Source organism: Struthio camelus, chromosome 1, assembly GCF_040807025.1.
Source record: "Struthio camelus isolate bStrCam1 chromosome 1, bStrCam1.hap1, whole genome shotgun sequence".
In the NCBI taxonomy this organism is placed as follows: domain Eukaryota; kingdom Metazoa; phylum Chordata; class Aves; order Struthioniformes; family Struthionidae; genus Struthio; species Struthio camelus.
The window spans coordinates 19,273,921-19,294,649 of record NC_090942.1 but is presented as its reverse complement, the minus strand read 5'-3'; the positions used below and the strand labels follow the sequence as shown (position 1 = coordinate 19,294,649).

General features: G+C 37.1%; 1 protein-coding gene across 12 annotated transcripts in view; it reads right to left on the bottom strand.

The window, feature by feature from the left end:
* The window catches only part of TAFA5 (TAFA chemokine like family member 5), a 470,229-nt gene that overhangs the window by 219,288 nt on the left and 230,212 nt on the right, over positions 1–20,729 (bottom strand). For all 12 annotated transcript variants that reach the window (XR_011138818.1, XR_011138831.1, XR_011138827.1 and 9 more), the window contains one exon: positions 9,680–9,829. Coding sequence is in view for 9 of the 12 variants with exons in the window: in XM_009689547.2 (XP_009687842.1) it covers positions 9,680–9,829 (150 nt within the window). In the remaining 3 variants the exon portion in view is untranslated. The remainder of the gene's footprint in view (positions 1–9,679; positions 9,830–20,729) is intronic.

Below are 20,729 nucleotides of genomic sequence, written 5' to 3'. Positions count from 1 at the left end.
AAATAAGACCTTATGTCCCCACTGTGATACATAACCTAGACCACTATATCTTCTCCTAGCAGGGATGAGGAACTTTTGGTCATTGGGCCGGCTTCAACGGCTGACTCATCCTACACAACCCTGTCATGCTCTCTCCAACCTCTCTGCCTTTTCCCTTTTTCAGCTCTGTCCAACCATTGTATTAAGTAGCTCTATGTCACTATGTCTCCAGCTTTGCCGTGCTCCACACTCGCAGTGAGCTCCCTGAAACCTCACATTTCCTTTTGCAGAATGTGCTGCCCCATAGCTCTTTGCATCTCTCCTGTTGGCCTTATGGTCCACACCTTCCTCTCCACAAGTTGCTGAATTAGAGAGAGGGCACCGGTGTTTGTGGGGAGCTATGTAGGAATGCCGCGCGGTGGGCTGCAGGAGATTGACAGCATGCAGGGCAATGGAGAGAGGCTGGAGGTGGGTCTGTGCTGAGAGAGTCGGTGATGTTCAGCAAGAGCAGCTTAGCCCAGCGGCAGAAAGAAGGAGTATCACTGCTGTAGCACAAAGGTGCTGAATGAAGGGGGCAATGCTGTGGAGTGCAAAGGTACTGAGCATGAATACTGGAAACTCAGGTAACACAGGATGCAGGAAAATTCTGACTAACTGAAGAGCATAACGCGGGGCCTAGGGGAGGAGGCGACATGCATCATAGGTTGTGTACTGCATCTCTTCATTGCATTTATACTTCTGCACCCTCCCTGTCTCACGTGCCACCTTCCCTTCAAATGACAATTTATTTCACAGTAACTCCTCTTTTTTTGCATCAGTTCAAACTCATGTTCACTTTCACGTCACCATTTATTTTTCCTCATGAGTACAACCTGATAGCCCCTCTCTCTTTTGCTTTAATGAGAGGCAATTCTTTCCTTCATCTCTTGTCATTCCTTTCCCACCTAGTCCCTGAAATCCCATCCTGCCTAGGGGTATATCCTCCTCATCACATTCAGTTGGGGTTTAATCTTGGCCCTTCCAAAATGGGTGAGCAGAGGTAGAGGCCCTCTGCGTATTCCCCTAATGAGGAGGATGAGAAAAAAGACTAAGACTCTCAAAGAAATACTCTGAAGCAAGTTGAGGCAAATTTAAATTTCACACTTTCACCTCATTTGAGACTGCAAGGAATTTTGGAGGGCTTTTGTCCTTTTCCTACTCCCCATGGTCTGGATAATCAGTTTTTAAAAAAGTATCTAAATATTCTTATTTCCTTGTATAGCAGTACAAATAAGGGCTCAAGTCAGTCATTAGTGCTTTTAGCCAAGGACTATATTATAGCTATCTGTGAAGCATCTTGCACACATATGGTATTACCAAAACAAAACAACAGTAAGTCCTAAACAAAAATTATGCAAACTAAAAATATAGTCCCAACCAAAGTTTAGTTATGAAATGAAGACAATAGCTTTAATGCAAAGATCTTTTTCTCCTGCTATAGTATGATCTCAGTCCTTCACAGCAGCGGAAACCGAACTCCTTTGCATCACCTTAAAAAGGTAGCTTTCTAAGGTTTCATCTTCAAGGAGGATATTTTCTCTGAATCAGCCCTGTGCAGAGTAGGCTGAGGAAAGAGGCATACAAAAAAGTCTAGCATTAACTACTGTGTTCCAGGTGCTGGATGTAGTCGGGCTATTAATGCTGCCACTTCTTTAGCAATCAATTTTAAAATTTTGTATGGGTTTTCTGAAAACCATCACAGATATTAAATCTAATGTATGTTAAAAATAAAGTGGTATATGGCTTTACTAACCACATTATACCCTTTCTTGATTCACTTATGTGAAACATAGTGGTTCTCTTTGCTTAAGGAGACCATTTAGGGGAAAGAAAAAAAGGGGGCTCTTCCACCATGCTACTTGTCATTAAACTATAGTTTTATTCCACTTAAATTTGGACATTTATTGGTAACATTTACGGTAGGCATCTAAGAGGTATTTACAAAGGCTGATCTCTCCATATTCTCTTAAAAAAAAAAGTTCCCCTTACAAAAGCTCACCTTCACACCTGAATCTCTTTGAAAGTTCCTCTCTTTTTCCCCTCTTCTGGAGATAAAGAGAACCTAGGATGACAAGCAGAGGGGGTAACGTAAACACATTACTTTTTTTTTTCCTTAAATTGCTTCTAATCAGTGAAGACAGTGGCTTTTCCAGAAGGCAATCTGAGCAGCAGATAGCCTGAAGTGTTTACACACATTACACTGAAGCAGAAAAGCTACTCTGCTTGTCATCCTACGTTCTCTTTAATTCCAAAAGAGAGAAAGAGAGCAGAGCTTTCGGAAGGTGATTCCAGCATTGACACTACTTGACCTCCAACGTGTGACTCTCACCTCACTGTCCACAGGGGGAGCTTCCAGTGACCAGACTGCTGAAGTAGGAACGTCAGGTCAACCGAGCGCCTGAAGTTCAGCAGAACGAATCTGACTTTAGCAATTTCACTGCAATTGTTGGTAACACTCTGCCATAGGAAATCAAACACAGAAAACTCCATCCAGTGATGCAGTGCACACTTATGCAAATGCATAGTACATTCTCTAGTATTTTGTCCAGTTCAATTTAAAATGTCTGTATTAATTACGCTTCCAAACACTCCCTCAGAAAACGGTTCCACAATCTAATGTCACATAACCTCCAACCATATTTCTGCGCTGAAACCGCCATCAGCGCACGTAGATGAAAGAGGACTAGACTACATGGGTGACTGCTCAAAAGCAGCTAGGAACTAAAGGAAATGAAGCTGCTGGCATTGATGAACTAATGCATCCAATGAAACACAGGGAGGCTGAAGGTGGTGTCTTTCAAATGAAATGTGAAAGCAAGACACTAAGCATTAGAGGCAATTAAAGTTCTCTCAGCACTCTTTGCAACTGTACCAGTGTTAACCCCTGGTTCCTGGCCACCTTCCAAATCACATAATTAAATTCTGCTTTCCTAAATATTTCCCTGCACTATCATTTAGAAAGACAGTCATCTCTTAACCTTAAACTGATGCCAGGTTTGACCTCCAAGAAGGATGCTTGTAAGTGAAAAATAATTTCTGGTTGAAGTTTGTCACAGTTTGTTATAGATACAAGGCTTAGAAAAGTATTTTATCTTCAGCTTAATGGTATTGACTCTTTTATATATACATATACATATTTTTTTTTTAATATACTGATAAATGGTTTTGGGTACTCAGGCTGAGAACTCATAATGGGCCTGACTTTCCAACTAATTAGCACTCGCTCTCTGCAATCTGACTGCTGTAGAATCAGTTATGCTGTGGGAATCACCAGGCATTTTGGAAAATCTTGGTCTGTATCTTTAAGCCACAGCCAGCTGTTGGAGTTTAGGTACCAAACACTTTGCGATAGAGTGCAGCCCTTACGCTTTTTCTCGATGGTAATACTCCTGCTTATCATTCATTTTCCACATCTGCTTGTTACCTTTCTAAGCAGCACTTTTTGCCATGTCTTCAGTTATTCCTGCTGTGGATCTCCAGTCAAGAGGGGAAACCTAATTTATCTCTGTATTTCTTATATATATTATGCTTTTCCATTTTTTCAAAGATATTTTACTATTGTGGAGCTAACAATAACACACACAGCATTAAATGTGACCATCGGTTTAAGAGAGGAATAGGAAAAATTAAAAGGTGTGATTATAAGCAAAATTATTCTTGGAAAGTAAACTTATGATCACTGTCAGCATATTCCCAAGCAAATATTAAACCATCACATACATATTCCTTTACTAGTCCATATGGCCTCTCACTCACATACAAATTAAGTTCTGAGAGGTGCTAGACGTCTCCTAGACAGGAGTTCTGTACCCACTGGACACTCAATGAGTTTAATGAGAAAGTTCTAATCTTGGCTCTGATTCCACAGCTGACCTATTAGTTTATAGTATAGTATATAGTATATAGCATATAGTATATAGTATATAGTATATATAGTGCTCTCTATGTAAATAAAACAGTCTCCAAGTAAAATTCTCTGTTCAGGAAGGATTAAGCCTCACTAATCCCTGGTTGCCAACATACATCAGCATCCAAATTCCAGAGCTGTAGTGAGAATTGACCTTTTGAGGATGGTGTACTGCTAGTTTTAATGTCTGGTGAGCGCTGGGAGGGGTGTACCTCTCCAGAAGAATGAAAGGAAGGAAAACCAGAAAAGGGATGATATTGTCCTTCAGACCCCAGGGAACCAATAGCATATTTTGTTAGGATAATTGTTCACAAATGTTCATTACAGGCATAACTTCCTCCAGTTTAAAGTAATTGCTATCCTTTCCAATATCTCAAAACGGATAACGAGGCAAGCAAAAGTAAATACATGTTCTAACCTATTTAACTTCATAACTAGCTAGCAGAATAGCCAATTGTTTTCCTACCACTACAGTGTAATTAATATCTTGTGTTCAGGGACAAATAGTCCCTTTCTGCTCTTCAATCAGTACTGCTACTGTTCTAGCAAAACATCTACATGGTAATATTCAGTCTCCTTCAAAGGTAAACTCCAACCTGCTTTGCCATTTTGATTTGCTTGTGTCATATTGACATATCTTAAGTGCAACAGTTGGATGTATAATATTTACAGTGAGAAAACATTTGCAAATATCTGCAATAAAGCGAGAATAAAACGAGTAACATGTCAACAAATATATGAAATATTCCAAATGGAAAAGCTAAAATTTTCATTTCTGAAAATCATAATAGTTTTCTCTCTCTCTCTCTTTCTTTTTTTTGGCAACATGAATAAGATATTTAAGATATTTCAGAATGACTAAGCTCACCAGGTCTCTAGTTGTTACACAGAGTTTTGTTTCAAGTGCACGACCTAGGATTCAATTAATGATCATTCTGACCCCTACACCTCCCTATAGACTCCTAGAGCTAATGAGAAGAGCAGGGAATTATTGATTAAAACTAATGTGGCTTCCCTGAGGATCCTGAGTTACCATGTTAAACAAAATCAATCAATGCCAACTGAAAAGCAAGTTAATCATAATATATGAACAATCTATACCAAATCAGATTCTATAGATTATAGTACTATTAGAATGCTTGCAGAAGAAGTAAAAATTCAAGAACAACAACAACAGCCAGAACCCTTGATTCATATGGAAAAGTCTGAAAGCTTGAATTTAGTTACCTGAGCTCTGGCTATTCCAAATTCAGGAATCTTGGAACTCAGGATCAGTGTCCTGGGATTTCTCATAGTGCCCTGTGGACATACAAGGTAGCCAAAACTCAAGTCCAGAGCATGAGAGTCTTCTAATCACGGAAGTCAGGCAGGCAAATAGACACTGCCATTCTAATTTTCTTAGGCTATGAAGCCACTTCTTCCACATGCACTTTTCCTCTCAAAACTGTTTCTGTTTTCTGGAGAAAACTGCTGTTTATTTTTGAGCTATAAATATATATTGGATAGAATTACTGGACTCTATTGGATATTTAAAAGATCAACCCAACTTTCTCAGGTTAATGTACTTACGACGTTCCAAGAAACACTTGGCCCTAACAAATTTTTGTTCAGATGGATATAATTATTCTGAAAGAACACAAATCGTACATTTCACATGAGTGCATGTGTATACACATGCTGTTATCAAAGACTTTTTGTCACTTGCTTTAAAATAAGCTCCAGATTAATGAGGATACTGGACATAAATAGCCAGTTAACTGCTATCTTCCAATCTCTCATAGGCTCCAGCTTAAAAAACTTCTGACGCTTGGCTCAAATACAGGCAAATTACTCTGGTGATAAATCAGATGCTATACTGAAATATTATATCTTATTGAAGTAGTGCACCTGAGGTCATTGCTATGGAATTTGATCTCAAAAAATGGGAGTAGGGAATGATGGTTCTAAATAATAAGAACACACCTAAGTGCAGGCAAAATACAGTCACAACATCACAAAACCTATATTCACAAGTACAAACTTACTTCACAACCAAGCACACCAAATATACATTATGATTTTCTTTGGTCTAGGAATGACACGATCAACACTAAAACAAGCTTGAAACCAGGGTAAATATTGATGCCATTTTTTTCAGGCTACATTAGCAGTCTGTCATACTTAAGGACTGTTAAAGAAAATAATAAACAGCAAATCAGAACTCTTTATTCAGTAAATCAGAACTCTTTATGGGAGATAATTCAAGAAAAGCCCTGCTCTTCATGCTCTACTCAGATCAAGCTCTAAACAGTGTGCATTCATTTTTAAGAATTCCAAGTTTCTATATCTGACACATATTGTCTTTCACTTCTTAGAAAAATATCTTGGTCGATGTAGCAGTGGAAATCAAAGCAGATTTTGGTAATCAACTCAGGACTTTTTTTTAAGAGCCATGTTGACAAGTGCAATCTCAGACAATGCTTGTGAGGTTAAAGAGCCCTTAAATTACTTACTCTTTTTGTTGCAATAATTGACACACACATTTCAGTGCTCCAGAAAATATACAGCATAACTGAATAAATTCTAAGGTATTTCTCACCATGAAACAACAAACAAATGGTAGCCAGGTAAATCACAATGCATTTTTAGTTTATAAAAAGTGCCAGCTTTGGTACTGAAACTTCAAAATACTCTCTTGCCAGAAGTTGTCACACAATTGCTAACTAATGTTTTCTTGTTCGGAGGTTAGCAGGTCACGCTTACTATGCCTGCTTACTTCACTTTCATTGACTTTGCATTTATTATTAGAGGTCTAAGGTCTATTTCTCCTCCCTTTACTTCAAAAATAATCTCATTAAAATCAAGACCCTATAAAGAATAAAACTAAAAGAACTAAGTTTTTGGAAAGCAAATAGACATTAAAAAAATCTTGCCAATTAGATTTTCTGCTTTTTGATAGTAGAAGCAAAATCTCAAATAGCATTGAATTACACTCTTAACATCAATTATATTATGAAAAAAATTAATTAAAATTCGTAAAAACACACTATGTGTGTCCTACTTAAAAAAGCTGGAAGAAGGACTTGCTTGTTTGTTAGGACAACGAGATTTATATGAGGAAGAGTGAGTGAATGGAATGGAAGATTGCTATTGGTGAAAATATCCTTCTTTATTATAAGAAAAATCTAAGTTTGGTTGTCGCATTCCTAAAACAGCAGTATTTGACTTCACATCAGAGGCAGAACTAGCTTTTCTTAGGCATGGATTTATGCAGACTTCACATTCTGGCCAGAAGAACGCAGTTACTAGCAATGTTTGAAACACCCTATTCTAGAAATTATTATAAACGGTATGGAAAAATTCAGATCCTTCTAAGTCTGGAGGCGAGAATCCTAGTTTGTATTCTTTAGATTATGAACCTGGCCAATTCACAGATGAATACTTATGTGTTAGTTAATGACCAATTTATCTGCCAGCTTCTTTTGACCGCACAGGATTAGAGACAAGAGAAAGTGCTTGTTTATTCTGTCCTATATGATTGTCTGTAAGGCAAATTAATATTGTACTAGCTGGCCTGTTTGTATGTAAAACTTCTCTTATTCATCATAAAACTTCTTATTATGTTTCCACAATACACTGCATAAGTAAAAATTACAGACCAAAGATTTGGCCTCCGCTTTTAAACTTGGTAACCTGCTAGCCAGCTCTAGGTACCATTAAGCTTTTTGAGCTTTGATTTCCAGTGTCCAGGAAAGCAAAGTATCATGTGCTACTCGTCTTGCAGTTATCATTCTTAGCAAAGGATCCAACTTCCTAACTATAAACATATACATGCAAAATAACAAAGAACAGTGTGATTACATTGCATTACACAGGAAAGCTTAAAAAATGAAAGCTATTATCTGCACACAAATTAATTTGCAGCTCTATTTTTCAACTGATGAATTTCCCACTTATTTTTCAAATCTGAAGTATTACCCAAAGAATCCTCTGATTACACAATATCACCTAACCATTAGTCCAATAATCTAGTTGTCTGCTTTCATAACATGGTGATCATGCACACTGAAAGCAGAACCAGAATTTGGAATAGCCCCTTTTCAGGAGTTTCAGATGAAACGAAAAAAAAAAAATCTTTTCAAATATTATACGACTTGAAACCTTCTGTGCTTGGAAACTAAGCTAATATAACAATTGGAGGGTAGAGGGAAGTCATCTCTTCTTACTGACAGATATAGATTTTAGCTGTCTGAAGTCTGATTTAATCACCACAGGTATCTTTTAAAGCAAGGAAGAGAAACAGTGAGTACCAGAGAGTAGTACATTGGGTCTTAGGGAGACATGAATTACTCTGAGAAGATACTTCTTGCTCTCCATTGAGTACAAAGGAAAACCTGAGTGATTAGGTTAGACAAGTAACTTCGGATACTGAAGTTACAGCAAATGAATCTCACCCTAGACTCATAACTGATTGAGGAAAAATTATGTGTTTGTTCCCATTAGATGAAGGAAATCTCATATTTCCCTCATAACTTTGTTGTTTTAAGATGGGAAACATAGGTTGAATTTTTTAATTTCTAACAAGTACTTTTGCTAAAGTTGCAGTTATAAATGACACATTAAAATCATTCTTTTCTTAGGCAATTATATCTTATGATCTTATAGTAAAACAGCAAAGAAGAGAATTACTGGATATGGTCTCATATTAGGATAGAGATAGCTAAGAAAAATGAACTGAATTACAGAGTACCAAAAACAGTGAAAGCAAAATGCAAAAACAGAACGTGCATGATGTTCTATATTTAGCTTTGTGGGTAGGCTCTGAAATCCCCTTTGAGCTGTCTTCTTTGATAGTCACGGGCAAGATCAAATTCTGAAGCAATGGTAGGGTGTTCTTCACAATATTTTTTTTTGAGGACTCAAACTAATCGGTACTCAAAGGCAATCGGTGAATTTACTATGTCTCCCATATATAAGCATCTTCTTTTTACTGCTGTTAACAGAGCCTCCACCAAAACATGCAATTTTGCATCAACTATTTTCAATATATCTCCCATTTCACTTTTAATTATAATATGAATGATTGCTAATAAGCTTGCACTGGCAGAGCTGCCTTGACAATTGTACCATTGTTAACGTCTTATTTAGCTGTAACACCGGAATCCATTTGTCTCACAAAATGATTTCAAAATGAAATATTTTCATACCTCCCTCTATGTCAGCACTTTTCCAGGCTGCACACTACCACTGCATCTGCAGTGAATCATACAGAATCATGATTTTAAGGAGAGAAGGAATGCTGGGCATTTAAGGTATGTTCAGATACTACATTCAAGCACAGTGTTAGTGTTTTCCTCAACACTATTTACTTTTCACATAGGAGTGGTCGCATTAGCTCCTAGTGGCATAAAATCTTTGGTGGTCTTTCTTTTCCAGTTTTTTTTTCTTTTTTTTATTGTTATATAGAATAAAAGGGGAAAAGAATGCTATTTCACTGCTGATCCTATCATCGCAAGCAAAATAGGTACCATGCCCTTAACGTTCAACTGTGTATCATGATAAAACAAACATGAACATTCAGACTAAAAAAACTGTTACTGAAATATCCATACTATTAGTCAGTCTCTGTTTTGAGAACTTCAATCGTATTACCACTGCTAGTTGGGACGTATGAAAATTTCTGCTATGGAGCTTTTATTACTTGATGAGAGACTCTACGAGTTGATACCACTCTTTTATTGGCAGAAACTTATCGAAGAGATCTTTACTTCTTACCATCAACACAGGCTGGCCTCGCTCTTGTGGTACCGGCAATCTGTCCTTTTTTACATGCACAGCGAGCTGTTTGTCGGGCTATAGTCCTTCGGGGCTGACTGCTATCTCTGTCCAAAGTAACAATCTCACATGTACCTGCAGCCAGTTGACCTGGAAAAAGAACCAGCAACAGGTACCAGCGTCACTGAATGCACTACAGGCAATCTATTACCGCCGAATAGAGCCACGGCCCTATGTCACCGCAGACACTCCGCAACAAATGGGAAGCCAGCTGATGGATATAATACAACTGAGATGACATACAATTTTTCTTTGTGGTGGATATATGAAAACCCTGCAAACTGGTTCTGTCAGAAAATGATTATTGTTCTATAAAAGCTGGAGACTTGAGGTCACACAGGTTACATTTACGTTTATGTCGGCTAGGTAAAGGAACATCCTGCTCTTAGAGCAATGAAATTTAAATGGTGTGGTATTTATGTACCTTCTGAAAAGAAATGATCAGATATATGGACAACACAGAAAAACAGAAAATATCTGAAGGCCTTCCCCAAATTTCCATGAAAATAGCTGTCTTAATTGCTTTGTGCGTTATTTTTGAAAGATACAGTTTTATTACAGAGTATGTCCCAACTTGACCAGATTGTCTCTCATTCGGCTCTTACTTTATCTAAACTGAACAACAATAATTCACTCTCTACCTGACCCCTATTTGAAGTAGCTGGTCTTTTTTCTTTTAGCAAATTAACTATGTAACCATGGTTAACTGCAACTGTAACTGCAAATGATAGTAAAATGGCACTGCCTGGTTAGCTCAGTAACACTTTCTGCTTTTATTGACTTCTCTAATATATGTTGCTTTTTCTGAATACTAAGGAAATCTACACCACCTTATTCTGAAATTGGATCATGCTGTAAAAGACAAAATAGGAAGTTATAAAAAAAAATTTTTCAATTACTCTGAAGTGAAAGTCTCACATTTAGAACAATGCACTTCTGGTACTACCGACAGTATGATAATAGCATAGGAAAATATTAATTCTTACAAGCAAGAAAGACATGTTATTGAATTTTAATGCCAACTAAGCCTGAAAAAAACCCCAGCTAACACTTCTCATTGGGCAGATATGTTACAGTATCACTTCTGGATTTTATGGTACAGTACTAGATAGCATTTTTATTGGGTTTTGTCTTTGTAGGCTATCAATGCAAGTGAACATAAGAAAAAATATAACTGAAAATCAAAAACTGACCAGATTTTGTTTTTATAACAACTACGGATTGGAATATATGGATAAATGAAGTTACATAGTTTAAATAATATTCACAGTAAGTTATTTTAATGCTATTGAAATAATGAAAAATAATGAGACAAAGCCTTGACATTTTAAATCTAGTTTGAAACCAAAATTCCCTCCCAAAATGCTGAAGTCTAAAAGTGTAATAATATTTCTGTATTCTGCATTTTTTTTTCCATTCAGAATACAAATTTACCAGTATAGTCTTGTCAGAAATAGCTTATGATATTTCCCATTGCGTTTTGAAACAGTCAGAACAGCACAATACTGTGGGCTGTCAACAGCATGCTGACTGGTTCATTGCAAAGCCACCTAAATTTTATGTTGCTGTAACTCCTACGTTGCAGTACAAAAATGAGTACGAAACAAAGTATTCTACATAAACATGCAAATATAGGACATACACATAGTTAGTACACATTAGACATTTCTAAATATAGGTAAGATTTTCAAGAGCTAAAATCACCACAGAGTTTAATGGCTCCTGGCAATCACACTTATGAGGCGAGGTACCTCTTGGGTTTCATGAGCCTTCTACTCTTTTCCACCTATCCTGTCAACAGAAAAATTGTAGGATAAACATACTGATGACAGCTATTACACGCTCATTCTTTCTTTGTATCCTCACAGATCCTGGTTTAGGAAGCAAAGGCTTAGCAAGAAAAGAAGTGGCCCATGATCTTCCATATATGGGCAGGTGAAGTCCCTCCACAATGAACTGAAAAAAACATTCTTCTTTTTCGCCTCTCACTAATACATTTCATTCTAGCTTGCAGGGGATGTATTGCTCCCAAGGAATGCAGCTGTCTTAACAGATCATGTAAAAAAGACACAATCAGAGATGTATTTAGATCTTGACCCCCTAGGCATTTGAACATTATGATTAAGGTCCTGCACTGAGAATAGAAATTGAATGGAAACCAAGAAAAAGTGGAAGCATGAATATGATATGTGTAAGTGTTCCTGAGAGTATGGGTTGCCCTATTCTTCACTACCTGGAAGTTTTTACACCATTGTTACGTTCATTAAAAGATACAGTAAATCATATAATCGAGGCGAGGACTGAAGATTTGCACAGATCATTTTGTAAAACCTCACCTCAGTGGAAAGGAACAAGTTTTACAGCATGCTGAAGGTGAATTAGGACTACACTCAGAGAGAAGGACTACACTCACTGAACCTTTCTGTCCAGATAGCTGGTGAAAGCAAAAGCCTTCGAGGGAACGCAAACAGTGCCTCTCAATACCCATGTCTGTAGACTGTCCTCCTGCTTTTGAACCTGCCCAGTTTTGGCTCTGCATAGGTTCAACTTGAGCCAGCTCGGCTATTTGGTGTTTATGTTTGTTTTTAGATGTTTCTTCTGTTCATTTTCACAGATGATAATTTATTCCAGGCACAATGCCATCCTTTATTTTTTGAGGAATTTGGAAAACTGGGATACCTAACTGAGAGCAATCGGTACACAAGGATAATGTTGTCACGCTGCCTTTCCAGGAACTTCACCCAACTATTAAAAAAGAAAGGAAAACCCGATTCTTAAGACATTCCATAGTTTTGCTTGTTTGTTTGTTTTTTTAAGACCCCTTCTCTTTTGCCATTCCTGCTCCTCTGGCAGAAGGAAATTCAGAGTTTTTGCAGAGCTGCAGCAGCTCTTCCCACTTACATCACATAAATACTTCCTGGTCAAGGATACTAATGAAAAAAGGCCATTTTATTGTGAGTCTCTGAATATTGCCCACTTCCACTCCGAGGTGCAGAGAAGAATCTCAAGGCAGCAATGGATAGAGTTTCCCTGGACCTTTTCTAGTCGAGAGATTTAAGGGCCACAGTTTACAGAACCATTATAAAGACTCAATACTACTGGTAGATCTTATTCATGTACTCGCAATAAACAAAGCAATTCACCACCATCCAGCCTGAATGAAACAATCTTGGCAAAAAAAAGCAAGCATTATCAGAGAGACTCTAATTCATTGCATCCTTGCCTGAAAGATTTTTCCAAGAAAAAATATTTTTTTTATTATTTATGGACCAAGCATAAAGATTCTTTCCAAGTTAATCAGTCTTACTTCCGAGCAAATGAGTTTTTGGGGTTTTTTTTTTTTCCTTTTTCAGTTTTATATTTCTTATTATATTTCAGTAATGAAGACCTCAGTGGAAGTTATTTGATTTTATGCTGTCACCATCTGGTTACTAAACAGAGAAACAATTCAGGTTCTTTAATTCTTTTCTGTAATGTTGCACTTCATTCCTAACACGCCAACAGCTATGACTCCCCCCTAAAACATACACATGTTTCTATACGGAATTCATGCAGGAAAAAGGAAAGCGACAGGTTTCTGAATTAAATATTTATCTGTCAAATTAAAAAAAAAATCAAAATTCCAAATATAACAGGATTAGGTTTTTGGCTTCTAGCTAGAACAACCCATAGATCTGTAAAGGGAAACAGTAGTACTCAATGCCTGTTTTGCTTTTTTCTAAATAAAGTCCCATAGCGGTCAGTTCTGAAACTGCTCTCTGTGAAACTTTCATGGAAGTCTGCAAGAAGCAGCAAGTTCAGGCGTATAAATTTAGCAACGGATACAGGAAATACCTCAAGGTAAAACAATCATATTTTTAAAAGTTCTTTAGCATTTACATTCTTGTGCGGAAAAAAAAAAAAAGAGTTTTGTACTGAAAAGGTTAAAAATAAATAGGCATTTTTATACATATTCCTGAGAGCCCTGCTATTAATTATATGTCATGGCTGAAAGAACAAAGCTCTTGAAAGATGCTTATGGCCTGTCATAAGTACAACCTTCAAATAGCAAATATTTTAATAGTACATGGAGGGTACCTAGGATAACATTTTAATTTTCTGGGGAGAACATTTCTGTTCTCTAACAGAAAATAAAATCCAGCTAATCCACATCGATTACAGCAAGCAAGTTGTAGATATTATGAATTTTTAATTTAGGCAGGCTGAAAAGCTGAAGCCTTTTCCTCAAATTCATCTATAGAAATACAATCAGATGAAGAGCTCATGGGATCTGTCGGCACAATGGAAATAAAACTTGATCTAAAGAGATGGCTCTTTCTAGGGTTTTAGCTTCCATGTTGATCCAAGAATTCTACTTCTAAATTGTACATGCAGGCTTTTATTGTAGTTTCACTGAATAATTTTTCCACGCATCACCAATTTTATGCCTAGCAACACAAGCTCTTTTCGTTTAAAATGCATAAAGTTAGATGCTATTAAAAATCTTGGCTAGATTCAGACACTGTTTTGTGACCGCACACAATACAGGAGCTGTTTCAAAATCAGATCATAGGAATACATTCAGCAATTTTCTATAACAATAAGGAAGTCTTTCTGACAACAGCAACGTGCCAACTCCTAAGCAGAGCTGAATACCCACCATTCCAACGGAAAAAAGTGGGAAATTAAGTACTTTGTATCCCTCATGATTTGCAGTAGACAATAACCAACATATCAAATATTTAAACATTTTTTTGCTTATTAAAAAAAATATACCTTTAAGCAGGACTTGAAAATGTTCAGGTTATATATCCCTCCTCAAAGCAAATGTCCTGAAACAAGATGTCTTGCCCTGAACATCATCCAATTTCAGGCAGTTTGTATTACCTTTTCTTTTTCAATTTTAGTTGAGAATGAAGAGATTATGGCAAGGAATTGGTTTGCCCTAAAGAACTACACTCACTTCTCAGCTACAATAGCAAAATTTGTTGAAATCCAACTAGTATAAATGAGAAAGAGCAACTCCAACAAAGCTTCTGAAAAAGCTTATTTAATCTAAAGTAACACACTAGAATTGGCTCAGCTTCTGTAACTCAGTACAGGAAAAGTATGTTCAAGTGAATCAGCATGATTTCAAAATAAATCTCAAATAAGAACATTGTTCTAATCTTAATTTATGCTACACAAGGGTATTGCAGTTTTTCAATATAATATATTCATATAAATATACTTTTTGCTTATGAAAGTCCACGACGTTGAAAGCATTTGCCTCCAAGATGCTTACTACTTCATTTAGGACCCTTGCATAACCCAAATCCGTTTACTGGAACATATAAATGTTGTGGCTATTTAAGTAACAGATGTTATACAGCAATTCCTCATGCTCCTACAGTTAGATAATGTTTTTTAAAAAAGGTCTTTAACAGTTATTCTTGACGGTATTATTATGCTGTCAATGGAAGAAGGCAGGATAGATGTTATTGTTAATGAAACCAAAAGTAAATAATTTAGATAATCCTAATTTACTTACGTAACTTACAGGTGCCCAGTGAGCTAGAAAACATTTGAGCTTTTCAGAACTTTCAGTAGACTTAGTTTGTTTCGTGTTAAAGTCATATTCTGCTGGAATCAACCTTACCACGTGACTGCTGTTATCTTCCCAATCTTAAAAGCAGTAATTCTGGATTTTAGTGGCATAAAAGAACAGACTTTGGCTAAATGCACGTGTTTTCAGTGTGCATGTTATGAAGAAAAACACACTGTAGAGCTCACAGTTAAGTAAATGTTACGAATAACAAGTGAAAAATATGATGAACGCCTTCTCAAGAGTCAGTTTAAGTATTTTCAGAGTTCTGCTGCAATGAAACAGTACATTATGTCCCCTTAGTAATTACTAATCTTACTGCAGTTTTCAGACTACCACTTACCCATCTCAAGGATATAAACAGCACAGATATTAGGAGGAAAGAAATTACACAGGAAAGAAAAATTCTGTGGCGATTCAAGATTCACTCAGGACAGTAAACTGTCCATTTTGAGATTTGTTTTTCCCAGATAAGACTAATGCCCTAACTTATTGCACCCGATATTGCTGCTGTACATAATTGCTTAATATTTGTTGTAAATTATGAATCATCTCCTGTAAATCTTACTATTTAAAATATAACAAAAAGAAAAACGCAAAACCAAACTTCACCCAAAGTGTAAACATAAAGGACCCATGAAACTAGTGTTTCTGAAGTTGCTTCTCCTACAGAATTAATAAAAAAGGGGAATTCCAGATCAAAAAAGGCTCCAAAAATCAAGTCGATATACAAATAAATATGGAAGCAAGACATTTCTATACATGAGGATAGTTTTCAATTTATTTTCCTATTCAGCTCACTATTTTAAAAAGCATTTCATATTGATTCAATGGATTCAGGACATGGCAGCACCGTTTCTCTGATTCTTACACAGTCTCATGGGAAAACCAACACATTTGATACGCTGCATTTTACGAAAAAAAAAAAAAAGAAGAAGAAGAAGAAAAAAATTGCTTGAGCACTGTTTTGACAGACAAATTTGTGTCCAGGTCCCCCCAGCCCTGCCTGTCCCTGCCCACCCCCGGTCTCCCCCCTGTCCAGCCCCGGCCCCATCTCAGCTCCGCAGCGCTGCCGGCTCCAGCCCCGCCACTGCCATGCCCCGGCCCGGCCGCGGGACCCCCGGCCCCCACCACGACGCCGACTGGACACACAGTAAGTTGTAACCACACTAAGGTCAATAACCCTCGCCCTCCTCGCTTCAGCGGCAGAGATCCTAGCTCCTGTCTTTGAGAATCTTGACTACGCATTCACAGAAAAAACAATCAAATTTATCCCACCCACATCAATATAGATCTCACGAATATTACAGAAATATCCGCCCAAGCCTGCACAGTACCTTCTGGGTTTTAGCATCACGCTTCCATGTGTCTTTTTGGATAGCGAATTAAAAGCGCTTCTTACAAATAAGAAAGTCATACAACCCGTGTTACCAACAGTGAATAGAAATGATAATGCGCAGGATAACTTCTTTAAGAAGTGCTGCAACTACCCAACTCAGGGTGATCTTTAAATCTCATCAACACAGTGCTCCTCCAAGAAGCATCTGTAGCTCAAAAGGCCTAATGTTGGCTCTGGCTCATGCAGGTTTAGTATTTCCAAACAAAGGAAATAATTGCATGGATTCAGGATAAAACACAGCTATGCTTATTTACAAAAGCTGAGAAATAGTTGTTACTGTATTACTTCCCTAAAATATATTTAAAACTGTTAAAGCAGACCACAAAAACTTATACGTCTTTACAAGGCCCTAGATGTAAAATAAAGCTATTCTGTTTACAAAAACAAACGGAATAGCCACAACGAAAAAATGTTATTGGGTAAGACACTGATATTTCTCTTGAGAAAGACAGGAATAAAAAGCACAAGCTTGTTTAAAAAGCCACTGACATTTGTTGGAGCCAGAAGCTGAATGTAGTGAAGGAACAAATATGTTGTGTTAGCAAAATATGTCACTGCAGGGAGCATGAAATCGGTTCGAGGGTACATGCAAACAACGTCACATCACAGAGGAAGATGGAAAGTAGAATGTAGCAGCATAGGTACACCGTGATTTTAACTTCTCAGGTGCTATCCCCCACTCCACCCACTTCTTTATTTGTTATTCTTGGATAACATGAAAACTAGACATACAACACACACTTTAAAAAGTCACATAAGTGGCCCTCCTACTGGTATCAAGACCTGCTCTGCAAGATCCTGGGCTTTACAGCAAACTTGAGGTAAAATTTGGTTCTGTAGAGGTCATGTGGGAAATTTTATGTCATTAGATCTTGTCAATCTTTTTTATTCCTAAACGTCTCCAGAAATAACTCACAATTTCTGATTATCATCAGATGGGAAGCAAGTTATAGCCTACCCACCAAGAACTGTGCAATTACTCAGTGTCTGTAGCAATGTTGTGAAAATCAGAAGGCCAAAATGTACAGCTGAAAACAACAGCTGCCTAACATTTAGCCTTATAAAGATGTCACACGCTAACTAATACCTGTGAATGAAGCAAAAATTGAAATGATAAATTTTCTGGAAAGGCTGTCATTTTAGTAGGACAAATAGGATCACACTAAATCATCAATTACATTCATAATAGATCTAAGTGATTTCTTTAAAATAAGCTTGTTTATTTTGACTATTGCCTATGACACTATCCTTCCCTTTGTGCAAAAGCCATATGACACAAGAATGCGTTGTCTTTCCAGGGACGGAATTGTGATACAGAGCAGGAAGTCTTTTCTCGTGTTGCTAATTTGGATTAAAACAACGAGAGAACAAGGTGCTCTTCAGGTTAAAAAATTAAGTTCAACACAGTTGCCCCTGTAGGCTTTGTTTTAAGCTGCTAAATGAAATTCAAACGGAAAACGCCTACTCTTCTCTGCTATTTTAATCCAAAATAAGCATAATTCCTTTTGGTAATGTAGGTGGTAGACGTACCCTAAAATCACTAGATGACTAGCAGAGAAGGGTTCCAGTAGTTAGAGTCAGTCTTTTGCCATTGTTTTCATGGAAAAAGTGCATAAAGATTCTCCATCCAAAATACAGTCGCTCTAGATTTTGGGCTCTATGGTACCACACTTCCCTGAGAATGTCTGAATACATTAGCTTGTTCATAAGCACAGGGAAATATAAACCTATCTCAGTAAAAAGGCAAACACTGAAAAGCAGAGTTATTGAAGAACCACTGTTTTCCAAGGAGGAAAATAACTTTCAAGGATGTTCCACATTTAATTAACCTTGAGGAGAAATAATCCCACTGAATAACACAAAAGATGGTCATTTAGAAGTCTTACGGACAAATCCAAGTCAGGGTGCTGAGAAGCCTGAGCAGACGAAGGACCCTAGGCCCACAGCTTCAGCAGGCTGAATTTGCAGGCACCTCCGGAAGTGCCTATCTCTCTCCAGCAAATATAAAGTAAGTTTATGAGGTGCATAGGTTGTATTAATCTCAGAGGTTGTGTGAAATCTCAAATCAAGGACATAGGGACCAGAACAGATAGCATGTATCTGCTGTGTCTGCTGTTTCGTCTTGGATAGAGCTCAGAGTTTCATTACTGGACACGCAGAAACACTGCAGCATTCCTCAAAGGCACCTGCCTCTCCACATTTACTGCATAGAGACCTGAAGTCCCTAATTTAGGGACTATGCTGAGCACATGGCTAGATTTTAGTGAGTGCAGCACTTAAGGAGCACCTAAAGAAAGCCTTTCACAAGCCTAAACACAAGCCTTTCTGTTGCAGGTACACCACTGAAATTCTAGACATTGCCTTTAAAAAAAAAAAAAAGTAATGTGTTAAATGAATATATCCTTTCCATAAGACTAACACCAGACATTTAGCACCAACTAGAGGAAGTGAATTTGACAGGCTGCTTAAATGATGAGATTGAGTGATGACTCCCATTTTAAAGGTTGACCGGATCAACCCAGGTTGACCAGTTAAAGGTTTGACTGGGAACAGTGCTTTACATAAGTGTGACAGAGGAGCATGAGTATGCTAGCTATTATTCTCCTCTGCTTTACAGACTTGGAGTTGTGATTTTATGCCTAGGCCAGCTTCACTGCTACATTTACCTTTTTTTTAAAAATCTTTTTTTGCTCAAAATGACTTATGAAACAGGTGCATACTGAAATTAAAAGTTTTTTTGGCTGAAAATCCAGGATGTTTATATCCTCATTTCTAGTCCACTGACAAGATAACCATTTATGGGACAAGATTCTCCTCTGAACAATTCAAAGGAGAGTGACAGTAAAAGATGTTTTGAAGTTGCTCACATGTATCTAAGGCTGGGCAAAGACAGTGCAGTGAACAAGGGCTACAGTCATCCGACCTATCTTTACAAGCCACTGTAGAAGAGCTTGATATTACAGACTTACAAAAAATCTCCTCTCTCCTGTTCCTCCATTTTCAGGAACAATATCTTCCATTTAAACAATCAAGCGCTAAATCTTTGCATACGCACAATATCCATTATTTCACCTCTATACCACAGAGAGGGTTTTACACTCAAACAAGAGATATATCTCCTATGTTCACACCAGATGCAAGATTCATCTCAAGATTCTGAAAAGCTGAAAACATTTTAGTGTTCAAATCCATGTGTTCTGCATTAAAACTAGCAGCTATAAAACAGACACAAAAGCATTCATAGAAGCAAAGCTTCAAGGTAGGAGTTCATACCACAGAAGACAAAAAGTCTTTACATTGATGACCTTTTAAAAAACTTTAAATTAACCTTTTATTTTTTATTGTTCCCTCCATAATGAGGTCCATCTTTTTATGTACTGCTTATCAGTTTTACTAGGGAATAAAAAGTTAAATTATGCTATCAATTTCCCAATGAATGCCTAATAAATAATACTTCTTCAGATCAAGGTCCTTAATAAAATGGAACTAAAATGAGGACTGTCACTGTTTTGCTCAGCATTTTTATGAGAGAGAAGTATACTATTACTCAGGGTGCACCATCCTTAAATATGCTTCCCAAGACATAGAATAAACTGTAGCTAACAGTTTTCTAAACATACAAAACATAATGAGATAAACACACACATATACACATATACATCCAAGAAAAATATTGTACTATACGACCCCAAGGATGAATGTACTTCAAAATGTATGGCTTCTCATAGTCATCATAAGATATAAACAATTTTCCAAGACCCTTAACAGTAGCTATTACACTAATATCAAAGAATAAATCAGTCAGTTTGCTCTTTATAATGCCATAGTAGACAGATGCAATAAATTTTAATTTACAATATATAACCTTTGGTCCGACCCAAAGAAAAACGTCAAAGTAGAAACTTTCTGTGCAAGGAGATTTCTCACTGACATCTAAGGGTTATTCTATGTTCAAAAAAAATCTTCTATGCAATCTCCTATAAGCAAAAAAAAAAAAAAAAGAAAAAAAAAAAGACCACAGGTCTATA